At 38.1% G+C, this 23,303-nt stretch overlaps 1 protein-coding gene across 1 annotated transcript in view; it reads left to right on the forward strand.

Annotated features, from left to right (window-relative positions):
- Nucleotides 1–23,303, forward strand: part of LOC114874615 (UPF0489 protein C5orf22 homolog) — a 554,926-nt gene that overhangs the window by 360,321 nt on the left and 171,302 nt on the right. The window contains exon 5 of the mRNA XM_029184070.2: nucleotides 12,037–12,231. Within this exon, the coding sequence (XP_029039903.2) occupies nucleotides 12,037–12,231 (195 nt within the window). The remainder of the gene's footprint in view (nucleotides 1–12,036; nucleotides 12,232–23,303) is intronic.

Consider the following 23,303-nt stretch of genomic DNA (forward strand, 5'->3'; position numbering starts at 1 on the left):
CGTGTACGGGCGCATATAAACGTAAAGTTCGCGGTGAAGGCTCGGTCCGTGGCGGGTTTGAACCGGTAGAAAGCCACGTCGGCCGTTCGTGGTGGCCGCACACCGTTTCCTAGTAGTTCTGGTAGCCCCGGGATCAGCCGGAACTGCCGGGAAAACGGATCGTGGCCCATGCTTCGCGATAAATAAAACCCAGTCGAACGGACCGGCGACGTTGTTTCGTTCCGCGAAATCTTCGATCGTTCTGGATGGACAGCGACTGTATTTCCAGAGTGATGGAGATTGGGTAAGGACACGAGAAACAAGTGAACAACATTGACGGTGCATTTGATACTTTTTCATGAGATATTACTGTATTTTCGTTCGTTTCACGATTTCATTCGTATCGTGTATCTGATAAAACGAATACCAATTAACTGTCCAACATTTTCGAATAGCGTTCTTCGAATCAAGTACGTCATCGAATAATTTTCTGCCAGGGCAGATCGAACGATAACGATGTCTGCAATTAAACCATCAAAGCATTGAATATGAAGACACGTGTCTTCTCGACGCATTCCGAACTGAAGGGTCTAATTAAACAGTGGAAATATAATATTATATAATATTTGCGTAATTAAATCGACGCTGCCTTTCCGGTCTGACTGAAAATAAACCCGATCTCGATTTCTGGCCTCGCGATAAAATGTCCCAATTAAAAAAGACGCCGGTGAGATCTGGTTAACGTTACGTGGACAGAACTGGCTTTTCAGCTGGCAGATGGAAAATAAGGTGTAGGTTGAAGACGACTCTATCCCCTGGTATCGGACGTCTTAACCACACGGTGAAATCGATGGTTCGGATCTTTGGCATGCACGAAAACCGGCTGCGTTTCCAATGAGTCACCGATTGAGGCTGGGTCTCGTGAGGCTGCTCGCCGAGGGACCGGTTGCACGACCTCAAAGCGCCTTAGCGCCTTTTAAACCGATGGAAAACACTTGTTAACGCTCGCCGCTCGAATAAAGCGGTGGCTGTCCGAACTAAATGTAGATGCAGCTCTCTTATACACGTTATCGGTCGGCATCTGTGCCTCTATCGAGGTCCTTTTTTATCCCTCTTTCCTTCTTCTTTTCATATATGCACTTCTTGGGTCTCCTTCTTCGGTGCATCCTCGAGTGCGTGCACGCATTTCTGTTGCCTTCGTTGAGCTTGAGAAATGAATAGGGTTTTTTTTTAAAAGAAGAAATAGTTTACAATAGTAGAAGGTTATTAAAAATTGAATTTTTGCATTGTTCAGGGATTTATTTAAGAAATACTTATGGTCTTTGCAAATGTTTCCATTTAACATGCTCCAGTAGTTATACTTTCTCTTTTTTCTTATCAAATATTAGATACATTCTACGATCAATCACATTCAATTATCTCTAGAAGATAATCCGCTTATATTTTATTGGACAAACGATAGGATCTCAGTGGCGACAATAAATGGAATTAACTCATCTACCATTCAGCTGATCTTCATTCTTGATCTTTGACATCGTTTAACTAATCTGATGATCAACCAATATTCATTTGACGATTTAGCATCGTATGTTCTGTAAACTGTTTCGTACATATTAATCACTTGAATGTATCAAAAAGAAAATAATCAAATTCGTTATATAAAAAATATTTTTCAATTCATTTTAACTCTATATCATCGTGTCATAAGCTTCGACAACCATTTAATTCATAAATACTTTAATCACTGCAACAAAAAAATTTGCAATCGTTTTCACAAGAACGTACCTTTGTTCTGACCAAGATGAAACAATAGAAGAAACAGCTGGGAATCAGTCATTAATACAGCGGGGAATTAATCATCCTTCATTTGAAATGCGTGCATACAACCTACAAACAATGGATCGTTGAAAGTATTTTTTTATTTATCAATGCTGCAAGTGTCTTTAAAAGCGTTACGCAGAAACGATGACAGTGTCAGTGTCGAATCATTGATCGAAGATCTAAGCGAAGGACAACTGTGATGCATCTATCATTCCAATATTCCATTTATCAATTTTCTGATTTAAAACTGAATGTTTCAAAATGATTACAGCAAATGAAAAAAGTTAGGATCTTTTTCAGGATTCCTTAGAAAACTATTTCAAGTAGAACCTGTTGTCTAATGGTCTCAAATAGTAAGGGAATATCTAAAGAATCATATTTAGGTAGCACAAGAAGTAATCAATTATATTTTATCCGGAAGCTTCAACTGGTAGCTACCTGTACTGCGGAGATCTCAAATATCTCACTTAGCAATCATTAGTTATCAATCATAGCCTTTGACACGAACATTGGTCGCATAAATAAGTAACTATTAAGCACATGTCACTATTTTGGCGCCATAACATTCAGAATCAAGTTCTTTATTCGCTTAGTCTACTTTTAGATCGTAAAACTAACAAACCAGATCAATATGTTCCTCTAGCAAACGATCGTATTCACTGATATGTTCTTTTTCATGCATCGAAAGAAAACTGCTGAGCTGTTTAAGAGGTATATATTAAATAGACTGAACAAACATTCTCATTATTTTATTAAAATAAACATTTTCACTCCACGACGATTGTCGGTCAAGATCTCACGAAGACAGCCCTGGAGCTCGTGGAAAGAGGCTATCGCTCACCGACAATGATTTCCCGCGAACACTACGCGTAATTAGAAGCTCAGGGTGCTGTCGTTGGCCAGTAAACAATGGCCAGGTCTTCTCTCAAGAGAGTAAATACGTCAGCGCTACAGTAATTGCAGGACAATTACCGGTCGCACGATTGCTGTGAACCAGTGCCGCGTTCGTCCGACCGAACTTACCGAGCCATCGCTCTTTCAGACTCGTCTTTTATTGATCCCTTGTTAATTGGACGTTATAACGAACGCTATGTCCCGAGGATTCTTGACAGTCTTCATCTGTCGACGATGATGAGGATTATTTGGGCTAAGAATCATGATGTACAGGCTAATTTTGTCGAGGACATTCTTATTTAATCATATTATCAATATTTTATTATTAGAACACGATTAAATTAATCAACGTTTTATTATATCTCCCAGAGAAGAATATGTAAGACTCAAATAGTGGGAACGTGTTAACACTGATCCTTCTATTTATTTAATTCGGTCATCAACCGCGGGTATTTATCAAACGCGATATCCGAACGATCGAAATGGCCAGATTAGTGAAATCAACAATCGTGTTTGAAACTTATGGCACGGAAGCGTTAGATCGCGTTTAGAGCTCGTTTATTCGTTTCCTGGATAAGATGAGTCCAGATTGTCAACACGACACGTCCTGCAGCGACGCCATTTTATCAGGATTTCAGCCGCCATGCAGACAAAAAAAGACGAGCTCGTTCGTGGTGAGATCCACAGGAAAGATATACGCAAAACGTAGAAGACACGTAGCGGATCGTCGTCGATCATCAGACCGGAAAAGGCCCCCGCCGTACATTTTCTTCGTTTTGCGGCACGTCACCTCTTCACCGCCGCTCCGACCGCCGTGCCCCGTCATAGGCTCATAGAAAATTCTATTATTCTATTCTTATCATCGGGATGACGCGTGCTGGCTCGTATCGACAGCCGGATATATAATGCAACGTGAGTTTCTGAGCTTACGGCGTCTACCGGATGCGCCCACATCGAGCTTGCATACTGAACAGCGGCCCCGTCTTCTAAGGTTCAGCTACGAAACGTGCTGGCTCGTCACGGCCACGCGTTTAAACGCTCAAACGCTTTGCTTTTCGATGCTTCAGATGCTGAACAATCCGAGCGATAAATGTTACTGACCGATTTACGCTAGCAAAGAGGAATTTAGTAACTAATTTAGAAAGTAACTAAAGTTAGATAATATCAAAATTCCTGATCTACAGTGGGTCGAAAAGTTATTCCTTCATCCCTTAAAATTGGACCAAATAAAGAAAATTGCACGATCGTTGTTCGTATAATTGATAGAGCAATTACCGAAGGGCTTAATTTGCGGCCCTTACACAATACGATGAAGAAGAAAGGGCCGAGGTGTGACATGTGCGCGCGAAATTCGAATTCCATGTGACTTGAACTCGCACCAGGCGGTATTGTTTTAATTAACACACCATGAATTCTGGTCTGCCATACGTAGAACTAATTCGCCTTGTGCGAGAACAATACGTCACGATCGACGTTGCATCTGCCACGCGATAGGTCGTCTCCCAGCCGTTGATTGCGAAAATGGAATACCGGCTGGGCTGGCCGCGAAACAGTCGAGAAATATTAAAAAGGGTGTTGAAATACAGTCTAGCACGGCAAATCTGTCGACCAGTTTCAGCTACAAAACCACTCCATCCTGTGAATTAAAATTCGAAGGGTAGGCTCCTTTACAGCGGAAATGGGAACGCTTCGCTACCACCGTCACAAGTAGAAAAAATATTTTAATCAATAATCATATAACACATAAAAAAACAGTTTAATTTTTTCTTCTGTTTCCAATCATTTTCAATTAGATCATTTCACAAATAATTTCAATTCATTAAACAAAATTAAATTTTTCAATTAATTCTACTGATTAATTGCAAAATATGTTGTTTATTATTTTTTGTCTGTATACCTTCCTTGTATTCATTTTTCAATTTTTTGCTTGAAGAACTATTTGACTTAAAATATTTGCTTGAATTCCAACAACCAAGATTGATGTCTTCTACCACTTAAAATACCTTCTTCAAGAAATTTCGCATGTTTCTACCAGCAATCGTAGTAGCATTAATCTCTTTGTGGAATTCGTATAGCCTGCACCACCTCAAGCAGGTTTTGTTCAATTTTATTTTAGCAACATTTTAATAGCAGAAAGTGTGGCATGATAATGCTTCAAACATTAACGAACTTTTAAACTTAAATCAAAATATCTTTGGTACTCAAATTTCTCCTTCACTATTGAAAAATATTAAAATTTAAATATTTTTATCTATTTATAAATTGTGTTTTCTTTTGGATATCTTTTTCTCGATGCTCCAGAAATAATTTAAAGTATTCTAAAAAAGGCAACGCTTAATCAAAAAATCATTAAAACATTTCTTGACGGCTGATTCAAATGCTTTCTTGAATTGAATACATCGTGTATCTTGCGCGTCTCGCTGAGAGCGGTTCTTTGAAATGTCATGATTAATTTTTCCCTTCTTCCTCGTCCCAGTTTACAAGGCGATAAAAGCTCAAGCGTTGTGCGCAATCTTCGAATTCCACCGTGCAGATGTTCTCTGTGATTTAAGACGCGCGAATGATCTTTGAACTAAATCGCGAACCAGCGATCTAGATCTGTGTCCCTAATAAATATCCACGCGGCGACTTGTTAACTTGCTTCTATGCAAAATTCAAGTTTCCTTTCAGTGATCGCGGTTTCAAATATTGCAACATTGCTGCAAGTGACAAAGTTATTATCTAGCAATCGCAATTCAAAAACTGACGTCATAAAAGCTCCCAAATATAATTTTTTAAGGTAGAAATTTAATTTTAAATCCCTTTTGATCGTAATTTTTAAAAATTTTCAAAGTCCTCCATTTGATAATTTGAGTGCATGATTTTAATCAATGCACCCGGATTATCATTGACCCAGCCATCGCCATTGGACGGTTAAAGTAGAATCTATTTATCCAATTACTATATCGACTTTCAACGTTTCAGTCGAATGGTTCCTAAATTATTTTGCACAGTCAGCAGCCGATGTCTGCGAATAGAAAACGAGGAGGTTTTATATTTTTAGTTGGTACATCGAAATCATTAAACACGCGATTGCGCAACAGCTGTAATTCTCTATCTTTGTCAGACGATTTTTCATTTGCATCGAGCCACTGTTATCTCGCGGGCACGTACGCGTGACGAGCATCGCGGACCACAAAGCCCGTTCTGCGAGTACGTACGTAGTATTCGATTCTAATGACTCACCGACGGGTTAAGCAATTCTGTCCGATGTATCATCGGTACAGGAAACAAAGAAAGAACGGCTTGCATCGGTCGGCCGCGATAGCCAAGCTGATTAGGAGAGGAATTTCCCTGGTGTCGTGTCCTTTTTCAGGCAACTTTGTTAGATTGCCCTAACGGCTACGTCGGTAGTCACCGTAATTCTATGGAAACGAAATAATGATACATAAGAATGCTAATGGTACCGTGATACCATCCGCAAAGATGCTTTTTATTGGATGAAAATTATTCATTGTTGGAAACGATGAATGTCCCGGAAAGAAGTAAACTCAATCCTTGATTTAAGTATGCCAAGTATCTGTCCCATATGGTTTCCTTTATGCAGTTGGAAATCATGTAAATGAAGGAAGAAATATATAAAAGTTCCTGTATATTTACGTAGAATATTTATTTTATATATTTTTACAAAATTTTACATACTGCATCCATTTATCCCATATAACAATTTCAACAGACAGCACTGAAAGATATACATATTTTCTGGCCACATAAAAATTATAAAGAGAAATTCCTTCATAGCATTAATCTGTAGGTTCTGGGAAATCAGAAATGCATAATTATATATCCTAGAAGTGAGAGAAGGTTTCAAAAAACTTGCGAACGTGTAAGAGTCCAGTTATGTTCATTTATCATAACTTGTATTACAGCAAGAACTTGCTGAAGAAACAACTTTACATCTGTTACTGTGTAACCATTAATAAGATTCGTATTGAGATCATAATAAAAACTGATCATAAAATAAAACTCATAATGATAAACTGAGTTGTTTATTTCTGAGTTGTAATAGGTTCAAGAGAACACCCTCATCACGATTTTTTGAATATTTATAGCTCCTTCGAATATAGAATTATATGAATTTTTTTACCTACAGTATACTTCTGTAAACATCCTATATAGAATCTAATTTTCGTTCTCTAAGTTATTAATCAAGCAGGATATTAAAACTTTTTTTGCACAGTAGTTATACTAATTTATCAAGCTTAGCAGGTGCTAATAAAAATGACACCTCCGTTCGAATTGGTGCTAACAGTACACACTAAAAGGGAATGATAAAAAGTAAATACAAAATCACGATTTTGGCTTTACAAATTCCCTATTTTTTTTTTAAATGACATCTAGGTACAAGTAAAATCTTTTAACTCCTATAAATAGGAAACTGAAAAAAGAAGTTAGATTCACACTTTATCATTAACATGTATCTGCTAATAATGAAAAATTACCTCCTGGTGTAAAATGTATTTCTTACTAATAAGATGATGCCATTTTTAATACTTAAAAATACATTTCCAAAATTAAGCTGACAAACATAAAATCACACTATTGCTGTCATAAATTCATTATCATTTTGCTAACAAAATACATATATTCTTTTGAAACCAAATGCAACCAAACCACTAGACTCGAATGTGTTAAGTAATATTAGGCATCCACCAAAAAAAGGGGACAATGCTATACTCGTCTGACTCGTTTACAAAATTCTTCAACCCTCCCAAAAAAAGAAGAAGAAACTCTCTTTCCTATGTTAATTCTTTTGACTCCCTCGAGAAATTCCAAAAGTGCCACTCAATAACCTAACGAAAAATTCGTTCAACGGCCAGTTGTCGGCTAATTTTACGTGGTTGACGCGAGGAATCCAAGACAGGGCGTTGCACCCGCTCGGTAAGTGCAATAACGCGATAATCCGTCGGTTCGATTTCGACAGATATTTTCGGCCAACGGGGAACTCGTCGTCCGCAGCGAGAGGAGCACGTGGCAGACCAGACCGAAGGCATTTCCATGCGCATTAACCGAACAGACGGTCGTCCATCACAGCAGTGTCGCGGGCGCAATTAAGCCGAGCGGTGCCGCATGCAAATCGACGCATTGTCTTGACCCGAAGTGGCGCGATGTCGCTGGCCCCGCTCTACGCTTTCACGAGCGGGGGCCGCGACTTCGCAGCATTCCCGAAATGGTTGCCTTGATGGCTTGTTTACGTTTATTAAATAGGGGAATTAACGCATTTACTGGCGCGATGAAAACGATCGTGTCTACCACGATGCATTGCATCAGGAATTATTAACACGTTGATTGCTATGCTTCTTACGATCGTGTCTATTCCCGCGTATTTTCTTAATAATTATATCTCGACAATGATTGAAAATAATAATTTTGAATGATTATTACGTTAAAGAGAAGTGAACGTTTCAATGAATGATTTTAATTAAAATTCTAAATAAGGTTTACTCAACAAGATTTTGTTATTTGCATGATTTTAATTTTGCTTCGAATGCACTTTGATAATCATCAAACATCACTGCAATCGAAATAACTGAACTGACACCAATTTATGAAAGTTTTATTTTCTAATTCTAATGTCCGCGTCTACCGTATGAGATTAGAAACTCAGAACGCCTATTTAAAAGCAAACGATTTTGTGTTTCCAATGAGGTCTTAAATAACTTGCCTCATGAATAATGTATCAGTCGGCTGTTATTTGCTGTAAGCTGGAAAATTAAGCCACGTCATAAATTATACATTTTAGTATTTCTAATGCGTACCTCTAAACTTTTACCGGTGATAAAAAATATCATTTAGGTGATAGACGTCAGATTTTATGTGCTTTGAATGAAATAATTATTTGTCAAAAAGTGCTTGACGTGCGGTCTTTCTTTTTATTCCAACGAAACTTGTTCCAAACATAATTATTACTATTCGTAAAATCAGTGAAAAAATTGAACAATGCTACGCCCTGTTCTAAGACTTTTAGTTTCATAATCGATTGATTGCTAAGACAACAATTGCCATTAGTCGTTTTGCATAAAACGAGCGGTTAAGCGTTGATTACGTACTCGTATTTAGATTTATGCCAATGCGAGCGTAGTCACATCATCGCGAAGGAAATAATCAATGAATTTTTCATGCGAAGGTACGCTTGGAAAAAAAGGAATATGTACCAACGAAAAAAATATATATAGGCATATGCCGCCTTTTGAAGGCGGTACTCATACGTTCGTGATGTCACTGTGTCATCTTCACTGCTCAAAATGGAAATTAACATACAGTTGCGTGCAAAAGTTTCCGGTCAGTTATATTTTTCTTTTTACATTTCAAAAGCGATATTTTAAAGAATTCCCACTAATATTGAATAAAGAGCAATATAATACTGTTCCTTATATCGAATCTATTTATATACATAATTATTAAAGTAGTGTATTCAAAAATTTCCGGCCACTTTTGTATCTTGATATATTCAAGGTCTCTAAATGTTCACATTTAAATGTTCATTCGCAGAAACATTGAGATCAGTTGTAAGTACGCCGTCGAAACAATAACATGTGTCGAAACACGTCTGTTGAGTTGTGACGAAATGTGATTGAATTATCATAAAGTGGCAAATCCTCCCGTAAAATTGCTGCTTCATTATTAATTGGAAAGTCGACTGCTAATGATATCCTAACAAAGTATTCAGCGGGACATGGTTTAGAAGACAAACCACGTAGTGGAAGGCCAACGACAGAAAGGATTAAATGAAGATGCACCACACGTGTCTCAGAAATGCAGCTGATGCAGAAACCACTTATTTGAATAATGAAGTACCAGTAGAGAAGGTGTTACTATGTTGATTTGAAAATGAAAAGAAAAACAAGATGGAAAATATGAATATTCGACGTTACTTTTTTCTGCAAACGTCACTGCAACGAGTATGTTGGACAGAGTTGTTGGTTTAAGCGCAACGGGGGATTCCGTAAGCGTCTTTTGTCCTTTCTCGATTCCAGTCAGGATCACCCTGGCCGGTTCGGTTCGCATAAACGGGAAACGGGTTTCAGTCAGAAAGAGCTTTGGTAGTTTAGCGTAAAAGAACGGTGCTTTGTCACGAGAGCAAGGAACAGAAAGAAGAGGGAAAAAAAAAAGAAATGAACGCACCTCTTTCGATCGGTCTCGCTTCAACTAGAACCTCGTTCTTCTTCCCTTCCCTTGTTTTCTCCCTCTGCTTGCAAGAAGAAGGAACCCAGAGCAACGAGAAAGCTGATGTTAGGTGAATGCAAATGAATACGTCCGGCGGAACGAGCATTCTGCAGCTTCTAATGTTTGCCCGGTGCGGTTTCGTTTTGGGCTTTTCGAATTTTTACCAGGAACACTTGAAGTTCGGTTAAAAAAATTTTTAATGAAGAATAGACTGAATTGTTTTCTTCTTCTGGACGCCACTTGGAATACTTTCTGCAGTCGTTCTTTAATTCTCTTTTGTATTTTTGAACAATTGCTGAAATAATTTGGTGAAATGTGTTAAGATTATGAAAGGTATTTTAAAATTTTTAGCACTGCATTAGGACTTTGGTTGCTATTTGTTGGTGAACTATTTCAAAGATATTTTGTAAAAAATATTGATTGGAATAATTCTTTAATGTCATTCGCTTTATATGAAAAAACAACGACCAAATTCTATCAGTAAAATCTTTTTCAACTGGATCGAACGCCAAAAGTTCGCTCTGAGCTTCAACGCGAAGGGAAAAAAAAGTGTAATTAAATTTCATTACTGCAACACTCGAGACAGCAATAGAAAGGAGAACAGAACAGCCGGCCCATCGAATGTCTCGTATTAAACGTTTGAGAGTCGCTGACCATAGTGATCGTTGGCTTCGCTTTTCTGTCCGATCTCCACCCCCTCGATCGACAACTGCAACCCTCTGCGAGCCCTGTTCACGTTTCATTGTTGTGAACGCATGCAAATTGCGATTCCGGTGCCGGACGAGTATCAATTATAACAGGATTAATTCGAGTGCAGTCATTGTTTTTTTGCGAGTCACAAAAAATCCCCTCTGCACGTTCCGTTTAGCCTCATTTCGAACAATATCCGCCGACCAGCATTGCAAAAGAAACAGCATTACTGTAAATTGTGTTCAATGAGTTGCAAAATTGCGGTCGTTTTTAATGTTTTTTGGTTATTACTATTTTTTAATTTATATTATTAACAGAATAGTAAATTTTAGGAATCGATAGAGCAAAATGTTGATTTTAGGATCTGGATGATAATTATACATTAACAGAAATTATGTGTGGAACAATAATTAATTGACAAACTATAGACACAGGTTCAATAGTGCCCCAGATTAAGAAAATGTATCCAAGAATGTTTCGATTAAAATTATACGCTTAAATTTGTTAACGAAAGATTCTAACAATTTATGTTATTCAAATTCTACATTTAAATCGCGCGCCTCTGACGTCACGCGTGTTTTCAATCAAGGATCATGTGCTATTCCGCCATGTGCTCGCGAGTGAGGGAGATCTTCTTGACATCTTTGGTATTTATTTGAAGATATTGTCATTATTGAAGGTAATTCATAGTTTTAATTGTTTTGTTTAATCATTTTACATATGTTTCTATAATTTTTCCGTAATAACACGCCATGAACTTGTGATTATTGTTAATAGCACATTGTTAACCTATTAATTTGTGTCGTTCGTATCATGTATGTAGATTCTATATGAACATTACTCTTTGGTTTGAAAAAGGACATTTCTCTTTCCTACTTTATATTTATTCTTAATTTTTTCCAACATTGATGGATCGACACGTAAAAAAGGTTTTTATTAGTAAATGTAGTTTTCGCAAAAATCACCATAGTCAAAGCGTATTGCTTCTAGAACACCTTCAAAGTAATCAAGCTTTCGTTTACGAAGGTTACGACGCACATCTTATCTATTTATTTTCTAAACAGTGAAATGTGGTTTTGCTGTTTGTTTGCGTCTGGCATCCAATTTCAACCTCGTCCATAGAGATATAACGTAACATTAGTTGTCACGTAACCTTTTAACAGATTGTTTTCGCGTATCGAGAGTGGTGTTAATCGACTTCGTTTAATGAGTAGAGTCAAAATATACATATATGGTACTTATTAATATCGGTCCTTCCCCAAAGTGAACGTGAGCCGATTACACTGTTAAATTATTGTAAAACGTATATCTGTATGTTCGAAAGGGAACGATGACGTATTATAGTCTATCACAAAATGGCGGGCACAATGAAAAACGTAAACGAAGTTGATTTTTTTCCATTGATAAATATCTTTCTAACATTGTTTCTGCTCATTATTGTTTCAGAGAGACGATTTTACCGCTATTAGTTCAGCTCTACGACAGTATCTTCCCGAACGGGATACTCCTTACATTTTGGACGTCGATCTGGATTTCTTCAGCACTAAAAATCCCTTCAAAACGCTGTACGATCGTGTCAATCTCTACGACAAGCTTGCATCCCTCTACGCTTTTGCACGTCCAGATTCAACAGATCCTGAGGTAAGTACCTACTTTTCAAAATAATTTTACTTTTATACAAGGTGTAGCGGAATGCATGGTATACCGAGGCAGAGAATGATTTTGCATTTAACCCTTTGAGGACGCGATACCCTCTAACTTATTATATTATCCACTGATATAACTTAACTTGACAAAGTATATTATTTAAAGTAACATAAATAATAATTCTATTTCTCAAAATATGTATTATAAATCACTATGGACTGCACATAGTTATAATTTGTGTTAAAAAACACACTGCAAATATGTATGAAATTAAAAGTTATAATGATTTTATTTAAAAATATATACGAACCGATTGTCCACAAAGGGTTAAATAATATGGTCACGTATTCGTGATACTGTATGATAAGCAAAAAGTAAGTACATATATTAATATTAGTATTTTCTGTAAAGGAATATCCAATTTTTTAATAATGAGTTGAAATTATTAATTTCAATATGTAAAATTTTAATTTATATCTCCCCATATTGGAGACTGTAGTAATTTTTATATTAATTTCAAATTACATAGAGCAATAGGAAAAGTTTCATAAATGCAGTAATTAAAATTGCAGACCAAATTCGTTCAAATTAATTAAAATTCTAGTAAAATTCAACGTTTACTAAAGATTAGTAGAAGAGCAATATTAAACCCGTATTTCGCGTACAGTGACGACCCAACTCCCTGCGCCTCTTTGTTCACGGTTTGCTTCCTGTTTCCTAAGAACAATACGGCGATCAGGATCTCGTGCAGCAACGGGTACCGTTTCACGTGATCGATGACAATCGAACATCGGCTGGATCGCGGCGAAATTTGCATCCACAATGCTGGAAACTAAACAGTCAAAGGGTTGAAGGCTGGAATGCAGATGAGCCGACGTAGCCGCCCTCGAAAGCGGATGTTGGCAGTCTGCAGCTACGTAGACAATGGGCCAGTGCCATTATGTCCGTCGAATCCTAAAACCCCATAGAGTCGTTCTTCTCTGTCTATTATTCCGCCGGTGGCAGGCCACATTGTGTATCCGGTCTGCCACGGGACCCCGGCTATTGTCGGCCCACCTAATTATTCGCAAATCTTCCGCTCGTTGCGAATACACACCCCTCCCCGCCCCCCCTTATACTGCTTGCTCTCAACATTGCGAAATTCCGTCTTTGGCCAGAGGCTTGTTGTTCGCGTATAATTCGCCTCTGCTTCGAACTGGCTGCCTCTGAGCCGATTGTCTAGCCGGGCTTTTAGTACTGGTTGCACGATTTAATCGTAAGAGGCCAGTTTACACGAGTTTCGAATCGATTTCTATGTTAGACGATTATGGGCACGATGGAATTATACGATAAGATAAATGAGGTCATTTTTCTTTTCATAAGAACTCTAGGGTCTAGGCTTTAGAAAACTCCATTACTTATTTCTATAGTTATTTCAATAGTTTGCAATGTTCCAGTACAGAAAGATTTATATTCTCTTTGTTTCTATTGTTCTAATTTGAAGAATTCTCAAAGTAAATTACCTATCAAAATCATAACTCTGATCTTTCGGAGATCTTCATCCCTCGATTTCTCACGAATACCACCCTTATTTTACTATGACCCAGTTACGATCCGAAACACGGTCATCATCATCCGATCCACGATTTCTCACGAATTTCCATTGGCAACCGTTCGGTAACAAAACGACATTCTCCATTCGGTCGTTTCGAATCAGCAGGATCGGAGGCAAGGAAATTCTCGCCGTCACCGTGGGATTTCCATGCAAGATACACGAAACGCCTCGTCGTTATGCTAATCGTTCGGTCCGGTTAAATGTGCGCCAGCTACGGAGCTGGATGGAAAAAGGAGACTGGCTTGATGTTACGTTTAGCGAATAGCAGCGAGCATAAAATCACGTTCCTCGTGCATAAAATCACTGCTCGTCACAGGGAGCACGCTTCTGCGTGTATAGACGCACGGTGGATGGCTTCGATCTAATGTATGCGGTCCCGGCGTGCTACCTGTCTTACCCTGAGAACTCGACGATGCATTGTGATTGTAATCGCCGACTGCAGGTCAGCCCGCGGCCTAACCGGGGTCAGGGTCATTTCTGAATTATTTAAATTACGCAACCCGCCTTCCTTCCTATGGAGACGCGCGTGTGTGCAACGCGAACTTCCGCGATCTTTTGTCGTCGAGCTAAACTCAACCGGCAAAAAGGGGAGGGTTTGGAATGAAAGTTTTTCGGGTTTCGATGTGGAACACTTGGTACCATAAGTAGGATTTAAGGGCGCATCTTTGATCATTCGATTGTTGATCGATCACCACTGTACGATCGAGTTGTGGGAATTGGGAAGGGTGGAAGAATTTTATGGTTCTGACATTAAGATTCTTTGAATATGATAATTTTTGGGGTAGGCTGATAGTTTAAAGCTGAGTGAAAAATTTCGTTAGATTAAATGTTATTTTTAACAAATCCTATTTATTATTTTCATAATACTTCGGTATATCTAGTATCCTCAATTTTCATTTCAATCAGCGTCCATAGAATAATAATAAAACATTTTGAAATTTTCAAGTGCATATGCCCGCTCAAATAATAATTTGTATCTAACTATACTTGATCCTCTTGTTTGGAAACTAAGAATTAATGGTAAAAAGTGAATGCACCGAAGCATGATCAGAATGATACGATAAAGACTTTCTTGGTAGCATGAAAATAAGTAGCAAAGAAAATTATTTATGAATTTTTAACGATCGGCTTATTGCACAGCAGATGCCTCGGTAAAAGGATTAAATTACTAACATTTATGCAGGAAAGGTATCTCGAAAAGGGTTCGCCCCTAATCGAATTGCATCTTCCTGATCTCGATCCACGGTTCACCGAAGACGTCTTTAAATCTCAATCGATTGGCATATTAAATTCCACGGTCCGTCGGATCCCATCGTTTCGGTTCTTTTTCTCAGGATCGAAGTCGCGATGCCCCACCGGGATATCCATGCGAAAGAAGAAATAACAGGAGCGGGGGGTCCAGTATGCAAAACGGGCCCGTTTTCCGGCCTCCCTGAATATTGATGTGTAGCCGGCTATGCAAATGAGCGTGAGAATGCAGCTCGTGCCGTATGGTGACGCGAATAGACGAACCGGAAGTAAGCCAGCACCCCATCCTCTCCCTCTCGTAACGTGCCCTTTCTTTCCTCGAGGTCGAATTATAGTCGCTGACTTTTCTTGCTGAATAGAAGAGCAACTCGGTTTATTTTAATACCACTTTTTCTTCGTTTTGTTGAAAGGTCATTTGTTACGTGCAAAAAATTCTATATAACATAATGAACAATAAAATCACATTTTAAGATGTTTGAAAAATCAACTTGAGTTTTTGCGTTTCGTTATCAAAAAAAGAATTTGGGAAAAGAAACTATTAAAATTATCGCTCATCTTCTATAATACATACACTGTTTATATTTCCCAAAAACATTTAATTTTTCATTGTTTCATAACAAAAGAATGAAACAAGACCTCACAACTCCAAATTCTATCGTTATTGTAAAACAATACTGTAAAGTTAGTCAACACGAAACGCGACGAAGGTTATCATTACTGACCTACATTTTGTTCAAAGCGATCACGATAACAGAAGGTAAAATCGTTGTCGCGAAAAATTCATCGTTAAAATTCAAATGGCAATAACATGATCGTTGTAAATATTTCCCTCGTAACCGATCTTCTTCCTCTTAACGGCATCCACCCCGTTGAAATATCAGTTCGAGTTCGGAACAGGAACAGGACGGAGATAAACAACGTGGAATTAAATATACAATAAAGAGTGCGGTCCTGTACAGTGAAAGGGCGTGGTGGGGGTGGAAAAAGAAGCGAAACTGCTTTACCGGCTGCGCGTTCTGGCCTGACATTTCAACCCCCACTACTGTCTGCTACCCACCCGCATAAATAAATCCAATTGGCTCGAATAAAATGTACGAAACGAAGTCGCACCAATGGCCGGGTGTGTATTTTATTTTCTCTCGTTTTCCTTTCCACCCCGTGTTAGCCAGCCAGCCAGCCAGCCGGCTGTTTCCTCTCTTTTTATTTTCTTCCTCCTCCATCCCTCAGTGTCGACTGCTCTGTCGTAGCGGCACAGTAGGATAATTCAATCGTGACTTTTTACGGATTTCCCATCGAAGGAAACACGCCAGTTTCGCGGTGGAAAGATTTCGTTTTCTCGTCCTTTCGCCAGTGACTTTCTTTCTTTCATCCCTGTCTTTGGTTTTACTCTGATGAATTTTTTAAGAACACTGTTATGATTTTTAAGCATTTTTGGTGCAAGTTGTATTCATTTTTGTGGGGAAATTTAGGTAGATGTTTATTTTATACTTTATTAACCCTTTGCTATCGTATATTTATCCTTAGATATTATATCTCGATACCATTCGAATATTTATTATTCTATTTTATTATTAACATTTTTTTAGGCTAAAAATGACGACCCACAGATTTTTTATTTTAAATTGTGTCAGTTTATTTCAAATCTGAAGTCGCGTTACGAATTCAATACCGGTTGCTTTTAATATAAAGCATAAAATACACGAGCTTCTTTAAAACGGTCGAACGAAAACTAGATCACGTGGAAGCCCACTGTGCGAAGGGAAGATTTCTTCATTGACAAGGAGAATCTCATTGGGGTAGGTCAGTTTTGTAATTACCTTCTCGCAGCGAAGTGGCTCGGCCGCTCGAACTTCGCCTTCAATGTTGTTGGCCCTTCTCAAGGTCGCTCTTCATCCCCTACAATTAAGCCCTACCGACAATTAAATCGATAAACTCGCGGAGGCGACCTTCATACCCTTGCCGCCGCAACGTTTATGCGTAACACATAACGACCCTCACCCTTCTGAACTTGCAACAAAGTACTAAAATTGCTCCATGTCGTTAAGATCGGCTCTCGATTTCTTTTAACAACGTTACCCGGGCTCCGAGTGTAATTTTCGATCGGCACGATTTATCGTTGACGAAGAAATCCGATCACTTCCGCGAAAATTTTGCTGACAACGTGTAATTTTCGAGAAATATTGCATTAAAAAAAAGATGGCTCGGGAGTTGAGCAGGGATTCTTCAGGTGGTCCAACAACTTCGCATCCATGCTGTGATTGCAGAAGTTTTCGGGTATAAAAAACGATGTGCGATTAACTATTGTACAGTAGTATTTTTGAATATGTATTTATATTTATATATGTAGAAAAAAGAGTATTGAATAGGTATAAAACAATATTTATTAATAAAATTAATACGATATTACGCACTCTGTCAAAACGTTTAAGTTTGCAACGACTCTCTGCTCTGATCCCGACCTCTCTGCCAAAGACTCGCGATGCCGTTTTAGAAAAGACAGGAGTCTTTTTTAAACACAATTATTTTTAACGATATCTTCTAGTTCATAAAAAGTAGAAAAGTATGAAAATTTTTGTTTCATATAACAACGGCGATTATCAAGTGGATTTTAGTAAATGTACATAGTTCATAGAGGAAATGTGACCTAGATGTGGTTGTTTTATCGCAATCACACAAAACCATGATTTTTAATTCAACTAGGTCTTGGAAGGAACAAGTTACTACAAAAGATTTACAAAATTAATATTTTTCATATAGAGAATTTTACATTTTTATGTAATAAAAGCTACTATTTTAATTTCTTGATTTTTCGAATTTTTATGAATATGACAGTATATAAATTTGAACGAAGAACATACTTCAGTACACTCTTGTACCTGTACATATCAAGGATTACCAAAAAAGGGGCTCAGAATTTTTATCTCCAAATCAAACAAAGAAATTGATAACCGAATCAGAGAATAAATTCGGGGAAAACCGGATAAGAACCAACACTGCCATCTGTTATGGCTGATAAGAACGAGGGGTTACTTCGCAGTTTCCGGATAAGCCGCACATCCCGGGGGCGACGTGACGAGCGACGCCGACGCCGACGCCGACTCCATGTGCCCAAAATGGCTGCGGATCGTTAAACGGTCACGCGCAAACTCCTCGGAGGGTGGTGGGACAGGGAGAGTTGGTTTTAGGGGTGTCCTCGCTTCCTAATAGGATCGAAGAAATAGTTACGTCGTCAAATCCACGCAGTTGTGTGAAACACCGTTTCAAGATGCGTTTCAGCGAACACGCAAATGATTCTTTCCCTGTTCGCATAATCGTTCAGAATATACTTTGGAGGTTCAACCCTTTGAATACGAAGCTCTTTTAAATTAAATGCTGCATTGGTATGGAATACTCTTTTTGGTTGATTTAAAAAGAATATTTCCTTGATGAAAATTTATAGAAAATTCCAATTCGGTGCAAAACTCGAATATTACTTTTTGAAATATAAGAATATCGTGTCCATTGAACCAATCAATGAAGCTCCATTATTTTGTTTCTGTTTTTAATGAACAAAAAGATATCCACTCCCCTCATACGTGGAAAATATATCCATAAAAACAACGAAATATGAAACATTTTATGTATCATATATCCAGTTAGTTATTGATAATCACGTTTCCTTATCAATCATTCCTCTATAAATAATCCCCATTCTTTTTCACTAATTTACCCTGGTAAATACCGTGGATCTCGAGGCGGAAAGTTTCCAAACGGCGCGGCGGGTTGAAATTTCGACAAACGGTTTCGACAAAATTCTCGGCAACAGTCGGCTGGGCATAGGCAGGATCGAATTATCATGTAAGTAACGACACTTAAATGCGCAGCCTCGTGGCTTCTGAACGGAAGTAGCCATAAGATCCCGGAGGGAGAGACGTTGCCCGAGTTCGTTGACCGGGGGCTGTTACGTTTTCCGTCAACCTGACAGAGGTCATCGAACCGGTCATACGCTAACATTTCGATGGTAAAGGTGGACATTAATCCGCGAAAGGGGTAAGCGCATCCGGCGATGGCGTGTTCGCGCTTTCCGCGTGGACCCTTGTCGTACGCTTCTTTTCGCAGGCGCCTGCGCTCGCATGCCAGTAATTGCAAGTATTCACTTGCAGTTCGCACATGTCAAATGCATTGCAGTTGGACATCGGTTGCACTCACCATCTGATGTTCTTCGAATTTTTTAACCCGAAAGGCTTACTCGGCTTACGCTTGTTATTTATCGATTCTAGGGGGTTGGCCCAGCGAAACCGCTTGCTTCTTCAACCCATACCCTAACGATATATACTCTTCCGCCGCGGAACGATATTTATATTTCTTAATCTTGATTTTTGTTTTTTTTTTTTAATTTTGCTATGGAGATACAGTTCTTCAAAATCATATCCTGGTGGCATGGTTGAGAATAAACAGCTCTGACCGCAAGGGGTTAACTCCTTTTGTTAAATGAATATTCATTTGACAGTAATATAAGAATAAATATCATATTTTCTTAGAAACTTTATACAAATCTATTCAGGGAAGAACTTTATAGTTTATCGAAAGGATTTTCATGATGCATCAATGAGTTACGAGCAATCTTACGTCCAAGAAAGTCCATAGTGATCGCGCGTGATTATGTCATTAAACCAATTAGAACGATGCAAAATGTTTGACATTTCGTTAAACGTTCGCTAATGGCTGTCGAATCACGTCATAGATGAGAATAGAAAAGATCGTTCTGTTTGTCTCGGGTTGGAAGACTGATGACTATCTATGAAAAGACTTGATTGCCAGGCAAGTGGTTGGAATCTTAGTTACCGCATAATGAGAATTCCTCGATGATCACGAATAGTTATGTTTAACAATGGGTCATTATCGATGACAAATGTTACGTTCCGTATAATGAACGAGATTAACGGGCGAATATTCGTTATTAACAATTGGCTACGCAAAAGCGTGTTCATTATCGATTCGATAAATCAGGAGGATAGACTCATCGATAATTTAAACGTTTAATTTCTCATTTCTTCGGGCATTCGAATTTCTAAATGCAAGATTTTATATCGACTGCGAGGAAAGACGTTCTATATTCTACATTATTAAATGCAGCAGATTCGAATAAAAATACTAACGTACACTTGCATCGGTATCTGGAGCAGTTGATGCCCAATACCGCATGCTCGAACGACCAATGAGAACCGGGACTCGTAGGAGCTCGTCAAGATCGGCTCGCGTGATAATTCGTTAATCATCAGAGCGCCCTTGTTAATGACGCACGGCGTTCCTGTTTCTTAATTACTTCGCGATATGTAATCCTATTTGAAACAATATCACTGCTGTCATAAGACGACTGATTGATTCTTCGTGTTGACTCCAAAACATTATAGCACAGAAGAGCTTTTGTACAGCTGCTGGACACCCTATATATTAAATGCACTTGTGTAATTTTGAATTAAAAAATTTGAATACATCGTCGATATACCTATTTACGTATGTCGTAAGAAATAACTTCAGATTATAAAAGGTTAACATTAATTAGTACCACACGAAACATAGTGTATTAAACGATGGTGTACATAACGTATTGTTTCTTTGTTCTCGATTGGAGACGTAAGACAATTGAATGTTATTTTCACTTGAATGGTTTCTTTTAAATGAGAACACGAATGCTTCTCCAATAGCTGTCATAATAGATAAAGCAAATGGAAGAAAGTATTTGTGTCAGACATAAGTGAAAGAAGATCGACTGCATTCAATCTGGTTAGATGATATTTTAGATCATTTAAATTGAGTGAATTCTTTCTTAAAAAAAAATAAAATTATTTTTAATAATCGCAGAAGAACTTTAGTGAGTAACTATATATATTTCAAGTCAACTGAAAAAATTTAAAAGTATATTTCAGGTCAAGTAAATAACAGATTTATATTAATCAAGTGGTTTCGACCATTACTGCAATTTAAGCAACTTGACTAATCAGAACGAGGCTTAAGGACCTTGTAAATGAGTGCAGTAATGGTCATGTAAAATAATTTATGCATGGCATTAAGTAACGTTTATTAATAAACGTACTCGCAGGTGTACAGAGAAATTTTTAATTGTCACTTCAGCAGCGATGACGAACAAGTTGTTCTTACAGTTCAGTCTACGGTCTCGACAATATTTCTTTAAAGTCAATTTCATCTTCGGATGTCTTTGCTGACTCAGAAATATAAAAAAATTCTCAATTTAATGTCCACAAGCCATAGAAAATTAATTTGAAAAATCCATTTTTTAGTTTTTTGCTTGGAAAGGGCGTTTATTTAAATAGCTAGAATACATATACTCGATAAATGACTATAGTGAAAATATTTTTAATTAACTTTTGAATTAACATTTCTTATGAAGAAATGTCGAAATTTTAATGAAATCAATTAATTAATGGCAATGGTAAATGCGAACACTTAATAATGAACATTTAACTAGTTACTCTGATCCTTATCACTTATATCAACATGAACTGGATATCAACATGAAACTGATGTCATTGAATCAAAAAAGAAGAAGAAATCAAGAAAAGGAGAAGCGGTGTTCAGGCGGGTTTGAAGCGGATTGAGTACACGCGCACGCGCTCCTATCGCGCCAGCCGGACGGTTCTCTCTTTTCCCTCGTTTGGCTGATTAAAATTAAAAACTACGTCGAGCAAACGCTGTGACACCTGCACAAATCTACATACTGGATCGACGGGTACGCGTCTAACCCGTCCTCGCGGGTAGATACACGCGACGCGTTGCCTCCGCACACGCGCCGCCACTTTCGAATCGATCGACCTTGCCAATCGATCGCAGCTTCTCGAACGATCTCTTATACAAACAATTGAAAAAATCGAGAAAATTCAACAATTTGGAATAAAATCATTCTTTCAATAATCGAGACAGTGATGATACGACTTTGAACGTTTGACCGAAGAAGAAAAAACTAAACCGATGGGTTGACATACGCACAACTGTCAATCATCCGGCAAAGCAGACAATTGATAGTTCGCACGTTGGGTCGACATGGAGTAATTAAAAAGACTACAATTAGAAACGGATTCTTCGCGGTGCATGACGGATTGTGTGAACAGGAATTGTGGCCGTGTCACGCGAACGAACGTTTGCAATACCGGGAAATCTGGATTGGACGGTTTTGCGAAACAGACTCTGCGGCGATGGGACAACGAATCGTGAAATGCTTGCAGCTTGATTTATGGGACAGCCTCGTTCAACGAAGAGATTGCATTCTTCAAATACTCAGTGGTACTATTGAGTTAGCTGGGTTTGTTACGTGCAATACCATCCAGCGTTCTGAATATTTTCATGTTACGGTAACTCGCGAACATGGAATAGCATATTTGTAAATTGTCGTCAATTATGGATGTATTGCTGAAATTAATTAAAATAGTAAAGGTAATAAATCTATCAGTTTTTACGTTTCTTGCAAGAACAACTCGAAGTTAATTAGCTTCTAAATTGATTAAAAAAATAAATGATACCCTTTCCTTAATTTCTGCAAAACGGTAATTTATTATCTCACTTAAATAATTACACGTTTCTCTTTTGTCTCAACAAATATATTATTTTAATTACAAAACCCATTATCAGGGATCGTATCATGTGCATACGAAAGGACAGAAAATTCATCAGAAGTAGAAGCAAAAAAATCCCCTGATTATACAATGCATTTGTATTAATGAACCAAATATGTCCAGTCGCGACGTGGCACGCGCTTTTTGTTTGAACCGAACCCGGTCTGAACGCGGACAATTCATTATTTCCGTTTGTTATATTCGAAAAACGTGGCGTGAGGTTAAAATGATTTTAATTTATACCGTGGTAGATTGCATTCGCCGCGAGAAAAGCCGTAATTAGTTATCGATTAAATTAAAGAAAAATCATTAACTTGATTTTATTTACGTTAATCTAGAAACGTATGACTACAGTTCTCAACAGGAAGGGTTAAACATAAACTGTACTGAGTCACAGTCAACAATTACCTATCATTTGTCATGCTAAGGTGGTCACAATAAGAACCGTAGAAAAAAAAATCCTGAAGCCATAGACTCTTTGAAGACACAGGAAAAATATGCGCCTACATACTCATTACGCAATCTTCACCCCTGTAGATGAGTGAATTTATAGAGCGTGTCGATCAAGAGATCGAAGGTCTCTCAATCTGCCCACGCCTAGAGTTAGCTGTTTC

Source organism: Osmia bicornis, chromosome 5, assembly GCF_907164935.1.
Source record: "Osmia bicornis bicornis chromosome 5, iOsmBic2.1, whole genome shotgun sequence".
Lineage (NCBI taxonomy): Eukaryota > Metazoa > Arthropoda > Insecta > Hymenoptera > Megachilidae > Osmia > Osmia bicornis.